A 16,653-nucleotide genomic window follows, 5' to 3' on the forward strand; every position below is an offset into this window, starting at 1 on the left:
GATCTGCACACCAGCCCCACTCAGTGCTGGGCGCCCTTGAGCCCTGCCCGCGCTGTGGCCCCCCAGGCCCCCTCCCTCTCACTGAGTGCCTTTGCTTCAACTCTGACTTCTACCCCAGCTCAGGTCTTGGGGAGAGAAATTGTCAGCTAGTAGCTGGTCTTAGACCAAGGCTGACGGGTTCCTCCACTTCCTGAGGGGGGCGGGGAACCCAGGAGCCTTGGTTGAGATACAAAGGAAGGCATTTTGGCGTTTTAGAATGTTGGTAATTTACAAACGACATAAAGTTTGTGTATGTGTGTGTGCCAGAATCCTGGGACCCTTATTTCCTCAGCCCTGGGCATTGCTGTGGGCAGCCAGAGGACCCTCTGTACTGAGAAAGAATGGGTGTCAAGGATGGCTGCCTCCAGGCCCCCACTCCCACCCCTCCCTGCTTGGGAGCCACGGTGGGCAGGAACCCGTCTCTGGAAAGCCTGTTCTTTGGGGTCAGAATGTCTGGCAGGATCCCTAAGCTGACGTTCCAAGGACTGAAATTTCCTCTTGTTTTTGCCCAGAAACGTCTGGCTCAGCCTGCCCTCCCTCTGTCCCCCCCACCCCCGCCTGCCCGCCTGCCTTTCTGTCTTTAGTGTTGGAACATTCCGGTCAGAGCTGGGCTCTGTGGTGTGGAGAGCAGCCAACAGGAGATGGGATCTGGCCACTGCTTCTCGTGCGGCACTGACCCTGACTTGCGAGTGTCCACGCTTGCCCTGGGGGCCTGTGAAGGGTGCAGGGTAGAGCCCCAAGAGTCTCCCGTGGACTTCACTCTCCTCTCCTTCCTGCATCCTCACTATCTGTTCCTCCCTTCTAGACTCATCCAAAGCCAGTCTGAGGCTTTGAGATGGGGAATCCAGGAGGGGGAAAGGAGGAGGCAGGCCGAGAGGGGCTGGAGGTGACTGTGTTGGGGATGGGGGCGCCCAGCCTGGTCCACATCCAGCTCCATGGCCTTGTGTGAACTGCTCCCTCCAAGGCCCTAAGGAAGCTCCTTCAGTGCTTCAGTGCACCACAGACTCCCTCAGTTCGGACCTGGGTGGCCTGAAAGGGCAAAAGTGTGGGGGACAGGCAAGGGAAGGGTCAGAAGACACCCCAGTGTCTGGCTAGAAGGCCTGAGTGCAGGCGCCAATGCAGGCCAGACAAGCAGGTTAGGCCAAGCCAATGGGGACAGTTGTGGCCCCAGGGGCTGACCCTGTGAACCCACCCAATCTTTGCCAATGGCCCCCGGGAGCTAGGGGAAGTCACAAGGCTACCTCCCCCTAGAAGAGAAGCATCTGTGGAATGGCCAGGGGCACTGGGCTGTGCTGGGAGCTGTGGGGGCCGCAGATGAATGATGACTGAGCTGCCCCCTGCCCTTGAGCGGCTCAGACTTGAGGGCCAGCTTTGATGGGCACAGGCCCACTCAGGCACCTCCGGGAAGACAGAGGGTGGGGAAGCTGCAGCAGGGCTGCAGGTGCTCTGGGAGCATAAATGGGACAGCCATGCTGACCTGGGGCATCCCAGGAAGGCAGCAGAGTGGAGGTGGCAGCTGCACTGGGGTTCACAGGAGGGCTAAGTTCATGGGCAGAGGTGGAATGGTGAGCACAGAGATAGCAAGTAGCCCAGAGAAGCCCAGAGCCTGGCTCTGTTGGTCTTAGTGAGGCAGACCCCTCTCCCCCACCTCTGGCCCCCACCCCACATTCTGCCCTCTGAGCACAGGTCCCAACTGAGTCTGCTCAGGGCTGAAGCAGGGCACCTAGGTGGAGGGCAGGGGCCCTGTCACAATTGCGATCCTGGGCACAGAAAGAGGCACAGGTCAGGCGGTAAGCACTGAGGAGGGAGGCTTCAGGCAGCCCAGAGCCTGCCAGCCAGGTGCAAAAAGCCCCAGACACAGAGGCGGCCCCTCCCCTGCCCACAGCCCTCAGGAAGGCCACTTCCTGCAGGCCCAGGGCAGAGGAAGCGTCTGCCTTGCTTTGCAAGCGTGGCCTGAGAGACCCTGGGTCTTGCCTGAGAACTGGGTCAGCCTCGCACCCACTCCCACCCTGCCCAGTGGCTGAGCCCGAGAGTGGCCCTGACCACCCCCTGCAGCCTCTTTGTGGCCGTGTCCCAGAGAACAGGCTGGGGCAGGAGAGAGGCCAGGCCACCAGAAATCCTCTGGTGCCAACCTGGATGCCATCCCCAAAAGAGCCACTGGAACCCTGCAAACAGTTGTGATGACACCTTTCCAGAAAGCTCTGCCTGGGTGGGTGGGGGTGGATGGGCACTTCCTGCCCTGGCTGAGAGAGCAACAATCAGTGTCTTGGGGGAGGGGCTGGTCTCCAACCCTCCAGAAAGAGGCCAGGGTTCATATCCAGCACCTTGACTGGGGGCTCCAGGAATGAGACCCAATTCCCGTTTCCTTGTCATCCCCTCTGCCCCAGTGCCCCCAGCTTATTTCTTACTTGATTCATTTATTCAGTCAACAAATTAATGCCAGGGACAGGAGGGGATGGTTAACAAAAAGACCCAGACTCCCAGGCCTCATGGAGACTACCACCCTCTATGATAAAGTCCTGCCCTCCTCTGAGGCTCAACCAAATACCACCTCCTCCAGGAAGCCCTCCCTGATCAAACAGCTGTCCTGAGGGCCTTAGGATGGCCTTGTGTGACGTGGGTCTGCCTCTCTGGGACCAGTGCACAGATGCGTCTCAGTAAGTGGCAGCCTCAGACCCCATCAGGACCACTACGCACCATCATCATCATCCAGGAGGGATAAGATTCCTTGGGTCCTGTGAATCCCTTGCCTGTCTGTGAAAGAAAGCACCCAAATTTTATCAGCACACATACAGTGGGCCCTATTTAAGAAAACTCAGCCTCTAAAAATCCCAACAGACAAAACTGTTGGGGGAGGCCTGAGGAGGCCTGAGGAGGCCTCCTCCCCAAAGGTGGGGGAGAGGGGTCTGCCTCACTAAGACCAACAGAGCCAGGCTCTGGGCTTCTCTGGGCTACTTGCTATCTCTGTGCTCACCATTCCACCTCTGCCCATGAACTTAGCCCTCCTGTGAACCCCAGTGCAGCTGCCACCTCCACTCTGCTGCCTTCCTGGGATGCCCCAGGTCAGCATGGCTGTCCCATTTATGCTCCCAGAGCACCTGCAGCCCTGCTGCAGCTTCCCCACCCTCTGTCTTCCCGGAGGTGCCTGAGTCCTGTAGGAACAAAGCACCCCTGCCTAGGAGTGGGCTAAACTCTAAAGGGAGGCCTGCCTGTCAGTCAGTCCCCAAATGCCCTGAGGTCACCATTGTGAGTTGGCTTTCCACCTGGCGCAACTTCAGACTTCCGTCTGGGCTGATTCCAGCAAGGGTGCCTCAGGCATTGCTAAGGTCCTAGGGGCTCCACAGTGCCCCTCAAACGCCTGGGCCTGATCCTCAGACCCTCGTCCATCTGCAGCTCTGAGAAGGAGGGGCAAGGCAGGCCCCTCCCAGCGTCCAAAGCCTGTTAGCAGGCTTAGCCTCTGGCAGGGACGCGGAGTCCATGCCCCTCTGAGGGGGAAGATTCCTGGGAGATGAACAGGAGCGCTTGGCTGGCAGGACAGTTGATTCTCGTGCCCTTACCAGGCCTTGCAAGTGAAGCCCCAGGAGGGATTGAGAGGACCTGGATGCAAGCCCAGCAGACTCAGCCCTTCTGCCAGACCTTAAGCGTCGTCCTGGGGGAAAGGGAACATCCACAAACAGCCAGGCATTGCTTCAGCCTGAGAACTCCTGACCTCCTCCACGTGTGGGGACAGCATGGTGGCCAAGGGCAAGGGCCAGCCACGTGACCCTGACTGAGGGCAACTCCAGAGTCTTGGACAGCATGTGTCATTGGGTAGGTGGGGGAGGAAAGCACAGACCCGTGCGGCCTGGCTGGGCAGCAGGCCACTGCTAAGAACAGCCGGTGGGGGGAATGGGGGAGTAGGGTGGCAGGGGTTGTGTGTGAGGAGGGTGGAGTCAGGACCTGGCCTGACTCTCAACCCAAGCCAGGCTGACGAGGTTGTCTCTGAAGGGAAACAGACCCATAAGAAGTCAGAGATGGGGTCTCCCGAAGCTGCGCCTTCCCTCCCTGGGCCCACATCTCCCCTTTCAGGAGGTCCTGATTCCTCCGACGCACTCCCCCCTGTGCCTCAGTGGTCAGGGGCCTGATCACTGTTCCACCTCACACGCTGGCCCAGGGCCAACATTCTGCTTTTACAGGGCTTTTACTTTGCTTCTGAGGGCACCATCTGCTGTCATCAGAGTGTCTTGCAGAACAGGGCAGGGGCCAGCCCTTTGGGATAAAGTGAGGGCAGCCAAGGCTTGCCTTCTGCCATCTACCGTGGTAGGCAGATGTGGCCTTAGTGAAGCCTAGGCCACCCCTTGGGGATCCCAGGGGGAGCAGGAGGCTTCACGGCCATCCTCCCGCCTCAGCCAGCTGCACACAGCCACCAGGGCAAGCTCTTGAAAGCCAACAGCAGACCTGCTGCCCTGCTAAAGGCTCCAGTGGCTCCCGGTGCATCCCACCTGCCCCCACCACCTCTCTGGCCTCAGTCCAGCCAAGCTGCTCCAGAACACATGGGCTCCTCCCCTCCTCGGGGCCTTTGCACTTGCTGTTCCCCCGTCTGGAGTCTGGAACGCCATCTCCCCAACTGGCCTCACTCATTCATTCTCACTATTCGAGGAGCACTGCCCTCCTCCCGCCCCCCACCATGCCCGAGTCCATGCCCCCATCACAGCCCATGCCAGGTCCGATGCCACCCATTTCTGTGCCTCTTGTGCTAGGCTGTATATTCATTCGTTGAGAGCCGAGAACTTGGGCATCTCACTCAGGCTGCGTCCCCAGTCCATGATGCAGCGTACAGCCATGAGTGAGTCTGCGTGAATGAAAGCCCTCCGAAGGTCGTTGGCCACCTGAGCCCTTGGGTCCTTACAGGCCCCAACGCCTCGGGGCTCAGGGAAGCTGCCGCCCTGTCCCAGCCCTGGTGGCTATGGTTGTGAAGGAAGCAGGTCTGAGGGTCGAAGGCTGAGGGCCGAGCCAGCACCTGTCCAGCCCGCGGGTGGAGGGCACGGCCTCACCTGCCTGGGGTTCTGTGCCCTGTGCCCTGTGCCAAGCAGCTGTGGAGAAGGCTGCCGGTGCCTGGAATCAGCTGTGGAAATGGTCTCTTCTGTCCAAAGGAACACTGTCCTGGTGCTTCTCCCCATTTACGGGGCAAGGGAGGTTCTAGGGGAGTGGGGCATTGACCAAGAGGCCAGTGGCTGGATCTGGGCATTCCCTGCCTGGGCACCAACCCTGGGTGAAGGGATAGGACTGGGCGGCCCGGGCTTTCATGCCGATCTGGCCTCAGTAAGTTGCCCTGCACCCTGTAACCTGCCTGCCCTGAACCCTCTGCCCAGGCAGAACTGCCTGAACCAGTCTGTGTGGTTCAGGGAGGCCAAGGACTCCTCAGTTCTTGGAAGTACCTCTGACCCTCCCCAACCAGTCCGTCTGCCCTGCGGGTTAGGCCACAGGCAGGCCCAGGCTGCCTCACGCTTTGCCCCTCCCGCCCTCCCTCACACAGGGGGCTCCTGTCAAGAGTAGGCTGGAGTGTTGCCACCCCTTGGAGCCCACCTGGCCTGCTGAATCAGAGTTAGCATTCAAAGGAGAGTCTCAGGGTTCTGTCTGCAAGTGAACGTTTGAGAACTGGGCCGGGAGGACAACTGTTCACCCCGGGACTGGAGCCGATGGTGGGGTTTCAGGCGCTGCGCAGTGTGGGCTGGGGGCAGCTCTCCTGGCCCCAAAGTCACCACTGCTAACAGTGATCCCCTCTCTGCCCAGTGGGCTCTGGCCAAGGCCAGCCAGGCGACGGGAGGGAAGACTGGTACAGGAGACTGTCCTGAAGGACCACAGCTCCGTGGCTGGGTGTGGGCCAGGCATCAGGTGGCCGCCATTCAAGCTCCAGCCCCAACGCACACTAGCTGAGCATGGCAGGTTGCTGCACTTGGGACTTCCCCACTCAATGGCACCATCCTTGGGGGTGGGCCAGAGCCGGAGGCCACATGGGAGAGCTTTAAACCTGGAAGGCTCATGGAGAGCTGGACAAGTGGCTCCTTGTTTCCTTTACTTGCTGTCTCGCTGTTTAGATAACTCACACCAAGTGAACAGGGCTGCAGGGGCTGGGCTGCAGTCACAGCGCCTGGATGGATGGGGCTCTGTCCCTGGGAATCAACCACGGTGTGGTACAAACATCTGACCCCACTGGAACTGCCAGCATTCTCAGGAATGCCCAGAGTGGTAGACAGTTGTTGACATTTGCCACTTAGCATGCTTTCAGTCCTCAATCACAGAGCTGTATCTGAAGCAAGAACATTCCTCGACTCTGCAAACACATGAGTCAATAAGCTTTCTTTTTATTATTAAGTCAGTCTGGGTAGAGTTTCTGTCACTTGCAATTAAGAGTCCTAACAGAAAACACTGCTTTCTCCAGCACAGGGAGGGATGAGGACAGGACTGAGAGGCATCGGACACCTGGAGGGAGGTGAGACTGGGCCAGAGGGCTTGGCAGGCCACTCTGGACCATGGGGAGCTCAGGCTGCAGTTCCTGGGCCTGGCAGGCATCTACAGCATGGCAGTCTCTTGCCTGGCTCTGGGTGAGCCCACATGCCTGCCTTGACAAGGCCCAGCCAGCCAGGCAGGTGGGCATCAGCAAGGTGGGTGGGCAGGCATTGGTTTCCTGGAGGCCTCTCAGGAACCCCAGTCTTTCCTGCAGGGGGGCGGGGCCAGGTCTGGTGATTCAAGGCCTCAGAGAAGAGTCAAGGCCTCACTCCAGTGCAACCTTCTCTCTGGTCCCTAAAGCTGCCTGAGGTTGTGTAATTCAAGGGATCATCTGGATCAACAGTTCAAAGGGCCGAGAAATGACATTTGTTCCCAAGAGGCCTAAGTATTTGGGGTTTGCTAAATGAAAAGGTAATTACCTGAAGTGGAACTAGAAGGACGCCAGTATCCAAAAAGAGGCATTGGGGGTTCAGAGAAAAGGAGCCACTTCCGCTGTGCCCACCACCCCGTGGGGTAGGGTCCCATGGGGAAGGGCCCGGCAGGGTGCTGGGTAGCTTGGGGAACTCTGCCCTCTCAGGGGCCCGGTCAGTGGCATCTGCTTGGATGCCGAAGTGACTAGGGAAGCCCTCCCGCATGTCTGCAGACCCGGGGTCAGCTGTGGAAGGACGACCAGGAGACTCCCGAGGCGTAGAACTCCACGCGGCTGGGCCAGTCACCATCCCCACTGCCCTCCCTGTCCTCGTCCGAGTCATCGTCGTCTCCACTGGACGCTCCGCAGACGGCCCCGGCCAGGTAAGCCGGCTGCCCGGCGGACCCGGTGCCCAGCTCCTCCGCCTCCTCCTTCCGCTTCTGGGCGGCCAGCTCGCGGAAGCAGAGGCTGCAGACGCGCAGGGGCTTGGGCGAGAGGCGCGGCAGGAGGAAGCGCTCGCGGGAGCACTCGGCACAGACCACAAAGCCGCATTTGCGGCAGTGGTGCCGGCGGGTGAGCGCCGAGAAGCGTGTCTGCGTGCAGCGCATGCAGATGTCCGTGGCCTTGTCGGGAATCCAGGGCGCCGCGTGCTCCGTGCTGGGCTGGAGGCCCGTGGCCAGCAGCTGCCGCCGCACGCACTCCTCGATATGGCTGATCCACTCCTGGCGCTCAGTGGCGGAGGCGGCTGACACCACGAAGGACTTCTTGGCCGTCTTGATCATCCAGCGGTTCTTGGCCTGCAGGGTCTCGGGCAGCAGCTCCAGCGTCACCTCCTCCAGCGGAATGATATGCTGGCTGCGGTACTTGCGCTTGTTGAGCACGATGCTGCCATACACCAGGATGTCGTTGAAGAGGAAGAAGATGCGCGGTTTGGCCTTCTTGCGGCACTCCTTGGTCAGGACGCCCTCGCCCAGCAGCACTCGGCCCGGCAGGGCCAGTGGCTGCCCCGATGCCCCGAAGCAGCTCTCAACAGCCGCGATGCGCTGGCTGTTGATCTCCGTGTTCGCCAGGTAGTCCACCATCTTCGGCCACTCGGCTGTGGGAAGAGCAGCAGAGGAGGCGTCAGCTTGCTCATACATAGCGGCGGGGGGGGGGGGCTCAAGACCACCCCCTAACCCCCAGCTCATCAACCCATCCGTCAGACAACCCACTAATTACCCCACTGCAGGCCCAGACGGCCACTCAACCAAGGAAACTTGCTGCCCCAGAAAACGACCCTTAGACAAGGAGTTATTGGGAGGTGAAGGGGGACCCCCACCCCCGCCCCAGTGAGGGGCGTGTGGAAGCCAGCCCGGGATAGGAAGGCAGCAGTAAACATGTGTGACTGAGAAGTGGGGGCTCAAGCCCCTGGGGAGCCTTGGAAAACAGGGCAGAACAGGCCTCAACACCATCCACCCAAGGGGCAAGGATAGTGAGCCCCAACTCCCTTCAGGGGCTTCCAGGAGCACTGATTACCCAGCACTTTGGGCCTGTCCCAGGCGGAAGGGTGCAGGTGTATGCACCAGGATGGGGAGTGCCAGGCAATGGGGTGTCTGCAACCCCAACCTGTCAGTGACCCGCCCCAACCCCCATCTACCAAGACAAAGCAGCGTAGACCCTGCAACCCACTCGCTCAGCCCATGAGCCCAGGAGTCACCACCATCATCATCACCAGTACCGCTGCTGAGTGCTTCTTCCATGTCAAGCATGACTGTCTCATTTATTCTCACACCAACCGTAGCAGGTAGGTCCCCCCTTGACAGGAGGAAACTGAGGCTCTGTTAGTAACTAGGCAGCCCAGAGCTTGCACCCCTGGAGACGGTGCTGCTCAGAGCCTTCCCCCTTGGAGCAGGAGGCCTCTATCCTCCTCTGCCAAGCGCTCCATGTGGTAGCCCCAGATCTCACCTGGGCCCCCTCTGCTCTGCCCATACCCACTCCATATGACTCACCAGACTCACAGCTTTGAGGACACCCAAACACTGCCGACCCCAGGGCAAGCCTGCAGTCCCAGCTCTCCCCTGAGCTGCCCCCGTGACCTCCCACCAGCTCCTCTTCTTTTCCAGAAACAAACCACCATTCGTCTAGTTGTTGAAGCCCCAAGTCTAGGACTCCCCCTTGAATCTCCTCTTTCCTGTACCCCCATTCAACCCATGAGCAAGCTCCATCATTTTTCTCTCTCACACTTGGCCCCAGTCTGCCCACTTCTCACCACACAACTCCACCAGTGAATTGACAGCAAGGCTATCTCCCTTTCAGAAAGGGTCTCTCTGACAACCCCAACTCAGGCAGCTTCTCCCCGTACCCAAGACAGGGTCGGCAAACCATGGCCTGAGGGTCAAATCTGGCCCACAGCCTGGTTTCGTGTATAAAGTTTTATTGGAACACAGCCACATCATTCATTTACAATTGTCTGTGCTGCTCTCCTGCTGCAATAACAGAGCTGAGAGCTGTGACAGAGACCACATGGTTACAGAACCTAAAATTTACTCTTTACGGAAAAAGTTTGCTAACCTTTTCTGTAGGATGTTACCCTATTTTGTTTTTTCTTCACAGGACTTACCAGGACCTGATATTTTCTTGTCTATGCATCATTTGCTTGCGTGTTTTCTTTTTCCCTCACCCACTTCTAAGCTCCATCACAGCAGGAGCCTTTTCTTGTTCACCGCTGTATCCCCAGTGCCTGGAACAGTGCCAAGCACATAGTAGGTGCTTCGTGAGTGGCTAGTGAATGAATGAACCAAAGCTCCCTGGGGCCCACCACAGGAGGAAGGAGCCAGCACCCCCTATCTCTGAAGAGGAAGCAGATGAGAGCTGACCCCACAGCCGCTGCCGCCACCACCACCATGTGCGCACAAGTGTACAGGCACACACAGCACACCCCTGGCCGAACTGATCACACACGCAGAGTTTCTGGGTCACCACGCTGCAGTTCCGTAAGTCAGGCTACCTGTGGGAAGCTGAAGTGTGGCCAGCGCGGGGGCTGGATGCATTACACAACAGGGGTGCTCGGCCCTGACTCACGCACCACTTGCCCCTTTCAGACCACAAGCCATCCTGAGAAGTGCCGTCCACACCACCTTATGTAAGAACCACTATTTTTAGGCTGCTGATCTTGGCTGCATGTTGCAAAGCTAGCTGATTATGGGTGACAGCCCTGGGCTGTCCTGCTAGGACCAGTCACTGCGTCCCTGCTGTGGACAGTCTGGTAACATTCCAAAGGCCACCCCCAGGACCCCTGGGCTGGGTGCTGGGCCCCGGGATGGGCTGAATTTGGGCTCCACTGGAGGAGCTCAGAGTGTAGCAAAGGAGGGAGAGGCACCAAGAGCAGTGACTTTGGGACCTACAGCAGCGACAACGGAGATGCCTGGCGGAGGGGAAAGCGCAGAACAAAGGGTGAGCTGGGTGCACTCACACAATGGGTTACTGTTGGCGCTTCCAGTGACTCCACCCGATCCACGTGGGTCAACATGGAGCGACAACAGACACCAAACGCTGAGTGGAAAAAGCAACCTGCAGAATGGTCTGTGTGACACCACGTATGCAGAAATTATGCAACATTTTAAAAGTGTTCAAGAACTATATCTGTGAATAAAAATGGATAGGATGGAGCCTCGCACCCATGAGGATGGCTACTATCAGAAAAACAGGAAATAAGTGTTGGTAGGGACATGGTAACGTTGGAACCCTCCTGCACTGTTAGTGGGAATGTAAACTGGGGCAGCCACTATGGAAAACAGTATGGAGGTCCCTCTAAACATTAAAAATAGAACTGCCATATGATTCAGCAATCCACTTCTGTTTATTTATCCAAGAGGATTGAAAGCAGGATCTCCAAGTGGCATTTGCACACCCATGTTCATAGCAGCATTATTCACAACAGCCAAGAAATGGAAGCATCCCAAGTGTCCATTGATGGATGAATGGATAAACAAAAGGTGGTATAGACATACAATGGAATATCATTCAGCCTTAAAAAGAAATCCTGTCACTTGCTACAACATGGATGGACACGGAAGACATTATGGCAACTGAAATAAGCAAGTCCCCAAAAGACAAATACTGCATGGTTCCACTAATATGATGTATCTCTAGTAGTCAAATTCATAGAAACAGAAAGTAGCAAGGTGGTTACCAGGGCTGGGGGTGGAGGAGGAGGAAGAGCGGGGTCCAGGCGGGGGCTGTGGTGGTGGAGAAGAGTTGTTATTTAATGGGTATAGAGTTTCGGTTTTGAAAGATGAAGTGAATTCTGGAGATATTTCAAAACAATAGGAATATACTTAACACTACTGAGCTGTAAGCTTAAAAATAGTTAAGATGGTTTTTTAAAAAAAGATAGATGCAAACCAAAATCAGGAGAAAACTTTATTTCTTTCGTTTAAAAGAAGGCAGCAGCAAATGTGAGAAAATCTCAATACCAGTCAGTTCTGGGAAGTGGGAACATGAGCTTTTTCTTTCTCTCTAAATTTAAGGTCCTCAAAAAGAAAAGAATTACAGTACAATGTCTGGGTCAAGAGCTCTGGGCTCTACTGGCCTCGCAGCGGGTCACCAGGCTGGGCTTCCCCTGACCACACAGCAGCAGGGCCCAGGCTGCAGGACATGCCAGGGTGAACATCTGAGGACGGAACGCCACTTGTTCCCTCCAATACACCTGGCAGCCACCTGGCAGAACTGGGTGAAAACCCAATCTTGCAGCCACACGCCGAGGCCTAACACATTCAGCACTGAGCAGACAGACTTCAGCACTCAGCATTCAGCACTGAGCAGATGCCCCCCACAGTGGATGAGCTCTGGAGGCAGACTTGCCCAGGTCCACCTCTGACTAGATGCTACCCAGGTGGGCGCCATGGAGGAAGTGAGGAACAGCGCCCAGGGAGGGGAGAGCTTTGGGCAGGGGAGGGCCTACAACGCTGTCTCCCCATCCCTTGTAGGAGGCCCCAGGAGGCCCCACACTGCTCTGTCCTTAGCCAGTGGTTTACAGACCCCTTGCAGGCCCTGTTGGTGGCAAAACATGGCGCAGGAAGGGTGGGGAGTACCTGGTGACAATGAAAGGGGTCTGGGCTCCGAGCTGACTCCACACCTGACTGGGGTAGTGGGAAGGCTCTTCTGCGCCCTCCTCCGTGGGCCTGCAGCGAGCACCAGCTGTGGTGAGGGGCCGGGCAGACAGCATCCTCCTGGGGGTCTCCCCCACATCTCCCTACCAGACCTGCCACGACCAGAACTTCACACCTGCTATAACATGGCCTGGAGATTTTCTTTTTTTCTGTTTTTTTGACCACTCCCCTCACTTCTTTTGACTGAGCCCCTCCTCCACCCCCAGCCCTGGTAACCACCTTGCTACTCTCTGTTTCTATGAATTTGACTACTAGAGATACATCATATTAGTGGAACCATGCAGTATTTGTCTTTTGGGGACTTGCTTATTTCAGTTGGCATAATGTCTTCCGTGTCCATCCATGTTGTAGCAAGTGACAGGATTTCTTTTTAAGGCTGAATGATATTCCATTGTATGTCTATACCACCTTTTGTTTATCCATTCATCCATCAATGGACACTTGGGAAGCATGCAGTTTTAACTACTGGACGGCCAGGGAAGTCCCCTGGAGATTTTCTTGGTAGATGAGGCAGCATCCCCACCTCCCCACCCCCCCACCCCCCCACCCAGCAGATGGGGAATCCTGTTCTTATTGTTCTCACTAGGGAAGTGAACCATCCTCCCTTAGAACAGGGGAGGAGAGAGCTGAGCCTGTGCCCACTCCTTTTGCAGCCGCCTGCCTCAGGACAGCCTGTGCTGACCCCCATGTGGTACCCCAGATGCTGACAGAAGGTGGACACTCCCGAAGGGCCAGTGTCTGGGAACAGGGAAGTAAACAGACCTGCTCTTGCAGGTTTTGGAAGGAAGGCAGGCTCCTGGGCTGGCCTTCCTGAACACAAGTGATCCCACCACCTGAGCTGGGCCAGAGGTGCTCTCAGTGAGTGAGCTATGCCCTAAGTGTCACTGGGTGGCCAGGGTTCTGTGCTTGACAGTCGAGGTGTCACACATGATCTACACCAGGAGTGGCAAATCTATATCAAGTCTGAACAACTGCCAGTTTTTTCTAAGTACAATTTATTGGAAAATAGCCGCATGCGATGGGGACTGGCTTGCAAAGCCTAAAATATTTTCTATTTGTCGCTTTACATAAAGTTTGCAGACCCCTGATCTATACCACCACATGCTGTCAAATGCATAATTCAGGGACTTCCCTGGTGGCACAATGGTTAAGAATCCGCCTGCCGGTGCAAGGGATACGGGTTCGAGCCCTGGTCTGCGAAGATCCCATATGCCGCGGAGCAACTAAGCCCGTGCGCTGCCAACTACTGAAGCCTGCACTCCAGAGCCGGTGAGCCACAACTACTGAAGCCTGCGCGCCTAGAGCCCGTGTTCTGCAACAACAGAAGCCACCACAATGAGAAGCCAGCTTGCCACAACTACAGAAAGCCCGCGTGCAGCAGTGAAGACCCAATGCAGACAAAAATAAATAAATAAAATTCATTTATAAAAAACAAACAAAACAGTTTCAGTGTGACTCAAAGCGTCCATTTTCCCACTTGCAAAAGGGGCTGGTGACAACTCTCCCCCCGCACAGCTCTTCAGGTGCTCAGGGAGAGAGAAAGGGAAGGAGATTCCAGGTGACTGCAGGCTGGGAAGGAACTGCCACCTCTCTCTGGGCCTGCCTCAGTTACTTCCTCTGTGAAATGGGAGATTAAGCCCGGCCCTGTTTCCTTTGACAACTCCCACCAAAAGTCACAAACTCACACGCTTCTGGGGCCAGGCGGTTCCTAAATAAGAGAGGCCAGCGAGCACCTAGGTCCCTTGGAAGGCGCTTCCACCCTCCCTCTCCTCCCCCTTCGCTGGGGCAACTATCTCAGCCCACTTCTCCACACCCCGCAGACTGGGACCGACGACGGCGTGAGTCAGAAATCCCTGAACCATATCCGGACAGCGGGAGCGCTGAGATCCCTGCTGCCCCAGGGCTCAACGCCCACGGGCGCCTCCTGACCTTTTCCGCTCTCACGTCGCGTCCCTGCCTCGACCCCGGAGACCCCTAACCTGTTTTCACCCCGGAGACCCCTTACCTGTTGTCACCCCGCTATCCCTGGAGCCCCTGCAGCCCCTGCCCCGCCTCCAGCCCGACCAGCCAGCAATAAGCGCCCTGCTCTGCGCCTCTGCTCAGGGCCAGAGTCCGAGACTGTCCTGGCTGCGCGCCCGCCCCGCCCCAGTCCCGGGGCCATATAGTCGAGGAGGCCCGGGGAGCTTGGAGGCGGCCGGCCGGCCGGAAGCCCGCCTGCTCTGCTCGCCGCAGCCCGGCCGGGGACCCTTACCTCCTCGGCCGGGGCTCCGCGCGCCCCACCCGGCAGCCTGCGTGTCAGACCGCGCTCACCCACGCCGTTCCTCTCGCCAGCTGTGGCTAACCCCAACAGCCCAAGCCGACGCGTTCCAACTCTCCCCGACACGCCCCTCGCGGCAGCTCCGCCAATTGGAGCCCTGGCGCTCGGCGGGGGCGGAGCCTGGACTCCAACTCCAGAACCCCAAGTTCCCGGGAAAAGTGCGCAGGCGGAGCGGCCAGAGTTTGAGTGCGTTGTGGTGCGCCCCTGCTGCGAGCCAGGGCTGGGCGGGGCTCGCTTGTAGCTCTCTCCCGGGGTTGGGTACCCCATCTCAAGCCCCCCGGTTTCCCTTTCCGACGCTGCGCTCTGCACGCTGCCTGTTCTAGCCAGGCAGCAGACTTTGAACTCGCCGGACTGGGGCCCATGAGCCAGGAAAGCGGGGGGGGGGGGGGGGGGGGCGGGGGGGAGGCCTTGGCGTTACTGTGCCTTCTGCTGCCTCTGGCGGGATTCCCTGCTGCTGGCTGGCATGGTCCTCTCAGAAATCGAGAGATTGATAATTATAATATGAAAAATAAGTATTTTATCTGTTTTAAACTTTTTATAGTGAAAACTTTCAAACATACATGGAAGGAAAGAGACTAATTTAATGGACTCCATATACCCATCACCCAGCTCCAGCATTACCAGCAGGTTTTGTCCCCCTTCTCCCCGCGCCCAACATACCCGCCCCCCGCGCCGCCCCCCGGCCAGCAATACTGAAATGAGATGAAAGTCCAAGCTTCACCATCACCACTCCTCGAGGGCTGTCTCAACCTCCCTCTGGCCTCCTCTCAACACTTCATTTCACACTAGCTTCTTCCTGTTCCTCAAAACCCCAAGGTTGTTCTCACCTCTGGGCCTTTGCACTTCCTTTTTGCCTCCAGATCTTCCCATGGCTGCATTTTTGGCATTTAGATCCAACTCAAACTGCCCCCTCCTCAGAGGCTTCCTGACCCACCCCATCACCCTCATCTACCTCACTCCATTTTATTATTTTGCAAAGCACTTCTCTCAACCTGAAGTCATCTGATTAGGTCACTTGTTTACATGTTCATGGATTATCTTCCCCACCTAGGTAGGCTGTGAGCCCCGTGGGTTGGACAATATGCATCTTGTTCATTCCTCTCTCTCTCCAGAGCTGAGAACTGAGTTCAGCGTTTAGTAAATGTCTGTCGCAGGGATGAGTTTGTCTTGCCAAATAGGGGAGACCTGGGCACTGTGAAGAGGGGCTGGCTCAGTCTAGGGCAGTGCCTGCTGGGCCAGGACCAAGGCAAGAGACAACAGCGGGAGAAAGAGCTGACCCAGCTCCAGGTGCCTGGGTCCAGACCTCCGACTCTGCCTAGGGCTGGGGCCTGAAGGGCTGGTGCTGGGAGGCATGAGCTGAACAGGGGTGACCCGCTCTCCTGGGTGGTGTGGGCAGAGGCTGTGAGGTGGGGCCCAGAACTGGGGATTTGCCTTTCTCAGCCCGAATGGAGTGGGGCCGGGACATGGGCACATTGCGACAGGGCAAGGAGCTGGGGCGAGGGAGGAGAGAGCAGGAAGAGGCTAAGAGAAAGAGGAGGGGTGGATAGGCAAGTGACAGGGCCACCAGCTGTGACCTTGGAGAGTCCACATCCCCCCACTAAGGGATCCCCACCGCCACCACCTTCATGGCTGTTACCCTCGCCCAACATAAGCCACAGCCTCACAAATGTATTTAAACGTTTAGAAAATGCATCGCCAACATTTCGTCTTGAGAGATTACAGAACAATTTCAGGATTTTCAGCTTCTCTTAAATCAGAGGATTTGAAAGAGCTGGTCCCCCATCTCCGCACAGAGCTGTCCCCTTTAGATGGGGCACATGTTCTCCCACTCACCACAGGCCCCACCATTCTCCGTGGTTTCCCTCTCACCCCCCGTTTATGCATTTATATACCTGCAGTTGAATAAACATTTGAGTTTATGAGTTCTGATGGTATATACCAGACAGAAGGTGGGGGAGACAAGGCCCCAAGATCCCAGAGGCTGAGTTATAATCAAGGAGGTCAGTTGGGACACTGAGACACTGGGAAATGGCATCCCAATTGTACACATGCTTGTTGCCCGGGGTGGGGGAGATGGAGAGGGACTTTGAGCTTAGCCTTGTAGGCCATGTTCTGTGACTGCCTCCGTGCCAGATCCCCTACCTCCCTAGCAAGAGGGGCCTTCTCCAGGAAGGCAGACCCTGCCTGGGGTGAGGTGGCTGTAGGAAGGGAGCTGGAAAGCCCTGTAAACAGCTCTCTGGCATCTTACT

At 57.2% G+C, this 16,653-nt stretch overlaps 1 protein-coding gene across 1 annotated transcript; it reads right to left on the bottom strand.

Moving 5' to 3' along the window:
• Positions 1-6,363: 6,363 nt before the first annotated feature.
• PLEKHF1 (pleckstrin homology and FYVE domain containing 1) lies at positions 6,364-14,599 on the bottom strand. The gene is made up of 2 exons (XM_059044779.2): positions 14,339-14,599; positions 6,364-8,033 (listed from the first exon to the last, which is right to left on the bottom strand). Exon 2 carries the CDS (start codon positions 8,017-8,019, stop codon positions 7,180-7,182), a length of 840 nt encoding a protein of 279 aa, XP_058900762.1. The 5' UTR covers positions 8,020-8,033; positions 14,339-14,599; the 3' UTR covers positions 6,364-7,179.
• Between the last annotated feature and the right edge of the window lie 2,054 nt (positions 14,600-16,653).

This window comes from Kogia breviceps, chromosome 18 (assembly GCF_026419965.1).
Source record: "Kogia breviceps isolate mKogBre1 chromosome 18, mKogBre1 haplotype 1, whole genome shotgun sequence".
Lineage (NCBI taxonomy): Eukaryota > Metazoa > Chordata > Mammalia > Artiodactyla > Physeteridae > Kogia > Kogia breviceps.

What these genes read in the sequence shown, in the direction of transcription:
- PLEKHF1 (XM_059044779.2), bottom strand. Translation starts at nt 8,019, where the DNA reads ATGGTGGACTACCTGGCGAACACGGAGATCAACAGCCAGCGCATCGCG.